The sequence below is a fragment of the Pteropus vampyrus genome, unplaced genomic scaffold (assembly GCF_000151845.1).
Source record: "Pteropus vampyrus isolate Shadow unplaced genomic scaffold, Pvam_2.0 Scaffold2, whole genome shotgun sequence".
Classification (NCBI taxonomy): Eukaryota; Metazoa; Chordata; class Mammalia; order Chiroptera; family Pteropodidae; genus Pteropus; species Pteropus vampyrus.
Genome location: NW_011888783.1, coordinates 11,430,215 through 11,438,135, shown reverse-complemented (window position 1 = coordinate 11,438,135; position 7,921 = coordinate 11,430,215). Strand labels below are relative to the sequence as shown.

At 35.6% G+C, this 7,921-nt stretch overlaps 1 protein-coding gene across 2 annotated transcripts in view; it reads right to left on the bottom strand.

Moving 5' to 3' along the window:
- Positions 1 to 5,458: 5,458 nt before the first annotated feature.
- The window catches only part of CWC22 (CWC22 spliceosome associated protein homolog), a 49,685-nt gene continuing 47,222 nt past the window's right edge, over positions 5,459 to 7,921 (bottom strand). For both annotated transcript variants that reach the window (XM_023529059.1, XM_011356670.2), the window contains one exon: positions 5,459 to 6,933. In XM_023529059.1, the coding sequence (XP_023384827.1) occupies positions 6,347 to 6,933 (587 nt within the window). In that variant the 3' untranslated portion in view covers positions 5,459 to 6,346. The remainder of the gene's footprint in view (positions 6,934 to 7,921) is intronic.

Below are 7,921 nucleotides of genomic sequence, written 5' to 3'. Positions count from 1 at the left end.
CCTAAGTGCTAGATCAATTGTAGAGGTATTCATCTGGGGACGATATTGCCTCCAAGGGCATATTTGGCAATGTCCAGAGACATTTTTGATGTTCAGGACTGCAAGATCGGTGATACTGGCATCTAACAGATAAGGCCAGGGATGCTGCTATTCTACGATATGTATGACAAGCCTCTGCAATGAAGAGTCAACTGACCCAAAAATGTCAATACTGCAAGGTGTAAACAGAAAGGCAATATTTAAGACACAATTCCTGCCCCTGATAAATGTATAATGTACTCAGGGGTCTAAGATAAAAAATAAAAATGAGTTCACAGTATAATATGTAAGTGCGAGTACAAGGTCTTTACCATATGCTCCTTGAATGGCATCAAGTGCTATAGAAGGAAAAGCCATTGTTGGTGTCAACATCAGAGCAACCTTCATGTTAGTTGCAAGGTGGAAGTGGATTGAATCTTGAAAGATTTTCATAGGCAAGCAAAAGACATTTCATGTGGAGGGCAAGGGGGAGGCAGAAAGCCAAAGATGAGAAAGAGCAGTTTATAGGGACTTTTCCAGTCTAGCTACAGCAGAGTTTGTGTGGTAAGCAACTTTTTAGAAAAAAATGCTTCACCTGTTATGAGGTACAATGTGGACAATGGAGTCCTGGCTTAGCTGGGTAGACACCTGCATGAGAGCTGTAAAATTAAATCTCTTACCTTAACAGTTGTTGCTGTAAAGATTAGGTACGCTAAAATGCCTGCTACATAGTAGTGCTCAAAGGATGACAGCTCCTAGAACAAACATATTGAACTTTAAAGAAACTAGAGTAATGGGCTGGGAATTTATATTTTTCCTATAGGCAAGAATCATTAGATTTTCATGTGTAAAGCAGTGACAGGATGAAAATAATGCTTCACATTAATCTGAACCTAGGTGGATGGTACACAGGTATTTACTGCACTATTCTTTTGGCTTCTCTGAATAGCTAAGATTTTTCAAAGTGCTATAGGTTTTTATTTTTTAAACTTTATTGTTTTCCCCTTAAAGAATTTAGGCTCAATTAAAAACAAGGCCCATTTGCTCTTTGCTGTCCTCTGAACAGTACCTGGTAGACAGATGATCAATGAATAATTGTCAAAGTCCGGGCACTAAGTATAGGGGCCAGAACAATGGTGGGAACAGTTGGGGTGGGAAGATAGAGACGTATGCCAGAGATTCCCAAAAGCGACATTGATAGAATTTGGTGATTTGTGGGTAGGGGAACAGCTTTGGAAACTCAAAACTGATGGGAGATTGGTAGACTCAATTGTAGTTAAGTTAGAAAAGATGCAGATTTGAGGAAAAATGAATTATATTTTGGATACATTAAGTGTAGAACTGAAACGACAAGTTTTACAGCAATTTAGCTAGAGGAAATTGATGAGGTTACAAAGTAAAGCTTCTCAAGAAAGATGAAGGGTCTTATTCTCCTACTATTATAAAGAGCAGAAACTTTGTAATGTACAAAGCAATGATCTTTGTATAATCGCATCACTTCGACATTAAGTAATAGCTTTTGAGGTTCTAGAGTGGAGCCATTAACTAGTTACTCAAAAGCTTATTTACCTGTAGAGACTTTGTTTGGAGTGTATAATTTTGGACTGCTTTAAAAAAAACCAAACACAAAACGCTATCAACATTTAAAAGTCAGAAAATACATAAAAATTCTGATTCTTTAATTCTCTTGAAAACCGGGCAGATTTGTCAACCTTTGGCCTTTTCTATAGGCACAATTGGATGGAGATGAGAAACTGCTGGCGCCTTTAAATGACTCCAATTCACTACCCAATTCTACTTGTCTCACTTGTGTTATCTACCTGGGCCCTGTAGGTATCTGAGTTTGCAATTTCTGGTCTAGTGGTACTACATTTACTTTAATGACAATAACAATCAAAACAGTAACAGTAATAATAGCACGCTGAGCACTTAGTTCCAGGCCCAGTTCTAAGCAAGCCACAGAGATCATTCACTATTTGAGGGAGTTACTATTATGTACCATCTTATAGATGAGAGAACTGAGACAGAGGTTAAAGGATCGCTCCCAAAGTCAACAGCTAGCAACTGGGATAGAAGAGATAAAAACTCAGTCAGACTTAAGTGTGCAGTTAGCCAGAGTACTCAAATTAAATGGCAATAAATTATTCTATAGGAACCTGAGTCTTTTTCTAAAAGTAAGCACCTCCACTTTAGCCACAAAGACTTGTGTTCTTTTCTGCACACCCCTGTGCAACTATGAGTAGCTAAGTTTCTTCTTTCTTCTTTTACCTATGCAAACCTGGCCTGAGGTGAACTCGAGTTTCACCTCTCCATAAAGCATGGCCTTTGGGTGATAGGGAGGGTAGTGGTAAAGACTAGTCCTCACTTATGTTCTAATTAGAGATATGCAATGTACTCAAAGGTTTTTAAGAGCATTTGAAAAGAAACATGTGGGTGGGTATAAATGGAAATTGTAGAATATATCCAAGGCTGAGGGGACACAAAAGATCAGAACGTGGAGAGCCAGGAAAACCATTAGGAAGCGGTTTAGATAGGGTTTGAAAGTATGTGCATGAAGGTGTGAACCTTAAGTGAATAGAGGTTGCCTAAAGGTCACACTGGGCATCTGGGCTCTCTCCTAAAGTGTCAGTGGGCATTAAAGTTTGCTTAATCGAAGAAACATTTAGTGAAATAAATATGGAACAGAATGAAGAAATTTAGAAGACCAGAAAGAATATTTGACTACATTGAAAAAGGTAAATACTGGGGGGAGGGGGGAAGCATCAGGATTCTAAAGAAACCTTGATGCGTAAAAGCATTAAATTATGAGGCAGACATGAATTAGGAAAAATAATACATCAGTCAAATCAAAATGAAAATGGCATAAACAAAGTTTTAAAGAATCAAAAATTTACTTAATTATCAGAGATAACCCAAATTCCTCCCCCCCCGGCCCCGCCCCTATTTCTGACAAAACATTTGGGAAATGTGAAATAAGAGATACAAGATTTGGTTTCCTTGAGCTAAAAGAATATATACATCTGGGACAGTATATAATAGAAGTGGAGAATTACAGTATCACACTTTGATTCCAGAAACATTTGTTTTCTGTTTATTAGCTATTTTAATACTACTTTTTTTTTTTTTTAATGCTATTACAGATGGGATGAAACAAGTAATCATGAGTCAGTTAATGAGACTGAATTTTCTTCTAAGTCTCTGCTGCATACTGGGAAAAAAACTAATATTTATTGCCCACTTTGTGCTACATACTACTCCAGGTCTTTGCATTATTTCATTTAATCATCACTACAACAGTGTAAAGTAGGCACAATTAATACTTTAAAAATGAATGTAAATGTCAGAGAGGTGAAAAATTTCACACAAGTTCACAAGGGGCTGGTACTCAAATACTTCTCTCAAGCTTCTTTCTATCCTCCAGCTGTGCTTTGGAATGAAGTTGATTTGAATGTAAACTCGATCCTGATGCTTCTCAGCTTTGTGGTCTGAGCCAAATAAACCTCTCTGGACTTCAGTCTCTTCTGTAATATGGGAAGACAATGACACATTTCAAAGGGCTGTTTTGTAAAAATTAAATGTTCATTCATTCATCTATCAGAATGATGGGCCACAGAACAAGGGAAGTAAAGAAATGGGGGGAAAGGAGGGTGGGTAACTAATTAAAACAGTCAACAGACCTAAAGTTTTGATGAAGAGAAGGGTCCTAGAAAGCAGTACTAAGGTAGGTGAACTGGATGGGCAGTTGCCAAAGTGTGACGCTTATGGGAGAGCTTTCAGGGGGTGGTTATAAATTTTGCAGTGAACATAAAGGGGATGACCTTGGAAGTTAAGTAACTAGAGTCGAGATGTAGGAGGGATGGAGAAACCTTGGAGGCATGAAGCTGAGAAATTGAAAAACAGTGAGCAATGTATGTAAAATATCTAGAACTCAGTCAATCTCTAAGAAAAAAAAAAACTTAGAAATAGCAAACATAGGCAATATTTCTTGTCTGTATATCAAAAAAATGAAAGTGAAAAATGTGCCTCACTGGCAGACAGTGCACGTGAACACAACTTTTGATGAAGGCAGAATGTTCCGCACTCTAGTTCCTATTCACTGTGTCCTGATATGAGTCACTTACATTCAATACTTCTGCTTGAAGGTAGTTAGGTGTTGACTGCTTTTGTCGAGTCAATAAAATAGTGAGGAGCAAAAAAGTCCAAATAAGTAGAACAGAAAACATTAACAACAATTTCCAGGCAATATTTACCATAAGTCTATACCTCAGCAATTCCTTCTGCCTTGGTTCCCTCCACAGCAATACATACGGCTCAAGCCCTCACTTCTCTCAATTACCTGGGTAAACATCACCTTATCAGAGTTCTTCTCTGATCTTCCAATGTAAAATTATCCCCTACTGCCAATATCACACATTCTCTCCTTCTACTGCTTTACTTTTCTTCATGGCATTTATCACCACTGGATGTATTATGCACTTATTTTGTTTACTGTCTTTCACCACTCTCCCTCCCAACTATAATGCAAGCCCCATAAGAATTGAGATTGTTTTGTTCATTGTTTCATCTCCAGTTCCTAGAATAGGCCTGGGCGCATAGTAGAAGCTAAATATTATTTACATTTTAAAAAGCCTACTTTAATAACTCTTTAAGGTCTTATGTACTCAATAAAAAGGTTTCCCATTTTTACATTTAGAAAAAAGTTAAGAATTAAGGCAGCGGTCCTCAACTTTTTTTGGCACCTGGGACCGGTACTCCTACGAGAATCTAACGCCTGATGATCTGAGGTGGAGCTGAGATGGTGATGCTAGTGCTGGGGAGTGGCTGTAAGTACAGATGAAGCTTTGCAGGCTCACCAGCCCGCTGCTCACACTTCCTGCTGTGTGGCCCACTTCCTAACAGGCCATGGACCCCAGAGCTGGGGACTCCCGAATTAAGGTTAAAGTGAAGAAAATAAACTAAAATTTCTAGTCCACTGTTTTTTTCCTTTTTACCACCCCTTATGATCAGTGTTCAGTTATAAAAATAAATTAATTTATTTCATTTATTTCCTTAAATACAATTTGTTGAGTTTTATAGTTCTGTGAAATGCACTATGTCCCTGACAGCCCCTTCTAATAACTCATTACCTTCTAACCACCACAGCAGGAGAACATGCTAAAAAGAATTTTTCCAAGATGCCACATTCAATTAATACTTATTTTAGGTAGCAGGGGGATAGGAAAGGACATTTCTTTATTTACATGGACTTTATTGTTACTTATACTCAAGTTTTTAATCAATAAAAATAGAAAGCATTTTGAATTAGAGTATGCCTAAAAGCCAAACATTAAGATGGTGGTCTGATTATTCTTGAATCCAGATATTGGCTAAAATGGATCGTGAACAAGCACAAGTTGCCTATTTACTAAGAAGGGTTAAATGTCTGCCGGCAAATCTAAAATTTCAGAGGCAATATTTTATTTCAAAAGTAATAAATAATATGGTCACAATAATTGGTGAGAGTTACAATGATGGAAACTTAAAATTCTTATAAAAAATTGGATTTCACAGGTAGGCTGTTCACATTTCTCATGATTGTATGTTTCCCAATACCTATTAAGCCAAATTAAAAATTAAATATACATTAATTCACCAATAATGATGTAACTTCAAGGCTGAGAAAAAGCACTAATCACAAAAAAAATTTCAATTAAACGTTGATCTAGCAGTCCAGAGAAATGTTATCAATGAGAGAAGTTCTAATTATAGATAATATAGCTGTGTATCTGTTTAAAGACTAATATGCACCAAACTTCATCAAAACACTTGTGAAAAAAAATTTTACATACCTCTTTTAAGACATAATATGAAACTTGAAATAATTCCTCTACTTTAAAAAAGATGACTCCTAAAAAAAGTTCACAGCATCTCATTTACAAAGCAAAAATGTTAAACTGAAATTGTTCATTTTGGTCTTCAGTTACAAGTAACAAACCAGTAATAATTCATTATAATAATTTTATGAACAATTGGAAACATTACCAGAAAAAAAATTTTGTCAATGAAAAAAATATCACTGATTCAATGAGCATTTGATCATTTTATTAACAAAATATAAGCAAGAATTACACCCCTCTCTGGTGAAACTTTTCTCATCAAATAATTTTATGTGGAGGGCCTTGAGATGTATCAATTATATAAAACATGTTAAAGTGAAAACATTTTTTAAATGTACAAATACAAACCAGTACTTTATACAAGAAATTTCTATAAAGTTCGTTAATCAACGTAAAAAATAATTTGTTTTGAATGAATATAAGGCATGTTCAGTTTCTGTGATTTTGCAGAATTATTTTTTTTGCTTTGTTGGAGACTTTTCTCTTCGCCGGTCTTGAATTCTCTTTGATTCTCTGGATTGTTCAGAGTATCTGCTAGATTTTTCCCATCGTCTCTCGGCACCATTCTGATACCTATCTTCATCACTTCTAGAGCCTGAATGTTTTCTATTCTTTTCTCTTGACTTTGACCTATCTTTTCTTCTAAAATTTTCACTGTCCTTATTTCGTTGTCTGTGCTCATTTTCAGAAAAAGAATTTCTTCTCTCTCCTCTCTTCTTTTTGGGATCGCTATACTTATTTTCCAAATCTAGATGCATTTCTTGGTCTCTGTCATTTGTGACTCTACTGTAACTATTTCGTTCAGAAGGAACACCTCTGTCTGAAGTGTATTTTGTCATGGGATCTCTCCAATTTGGATCTCTTGAATTTTTATCTCTGTGTTTTTCTAACCTTCTTTCTCTTTCAGTCCTTGTTTCTTGGTGTCTTTGCTCTGGTCTTCTTTCTTCTTGTTTCCTATCATTTGTTTGCTGTTTCCTGATCAATTTATCTACTTCTTTACTTCTGGTGTTCCCTTGTCCCTTTTTCCTTATATCTTTAGCTGCAAAAATGAAATATAATTAATTAACTTTAACTTAATTTCTTAATTTAACAATCACATTTACAGATACATTGTACATTTACTAATTCAGATAAACTGGATGAAAACCTAAATTGACTGAATGAAAAGTCTGATGACAGAAGATTTCACAATATGTCATTTTTAAGATTATAAAATATATCAACATTAGTTACCAAAGTACTGTTTTGAGCCTTAAGACTTAAAACGGTGAACAGGAACTTTAAATTACTATAGCGAATGTAAAATTTTTTACGAAGTGCCTAAAATGGTGCATTTCCACTGACAAATTTTACTCAAAAACAGAAATTCCAGTCCATGTGCATTATGTCATACAAAATATTGTGTCAGATCTGGTACATAATCAAAATATAACAATCACACACACCAGCAACATCACTTCCTAAAGGTGAGAGGGGAGTTGGGATGACTGGGTTTGCTTAACAGCATGGAGATATATATATATATATAAATAAACATATATAAACATATATATATGTATTTCAAAAAAAATTAGGGAAGCAATTAACTGAACAAGTAGGAGAAGTATGTTAAGATACATAATAATAGGCTTTATGAGAGCCACTAAGGCTTGATTTCTGAGAAAACTCTTCTAAAAAGGCCGTAAACAATTTAATTTTACTGATATAATTACAAATATGTTAAATAATTACCATGAAATAACATACCATTTTAAGCTACAAGACAAATTTAATCACTTTATTTGTTAGTTTAGGTATGTACGTATATCAAAGGTGCCTAGATGACCAACATTTCTGTTGAATTCCTACATGTACTGAAAGAAGGAAATAGGGTAGAAAACTACCTACCCTCATCCTATCTCCACCCAAATCTCACTGTACCAACCTGTACTTCTTCTGCTAAATGCCTACCCTTGGCCCAGTCAGTTGGTTTGCCACTAAGGACTTATTTCTCTGGTTCCTATCAAGCTCAGCCGAGCTGCAGCTAC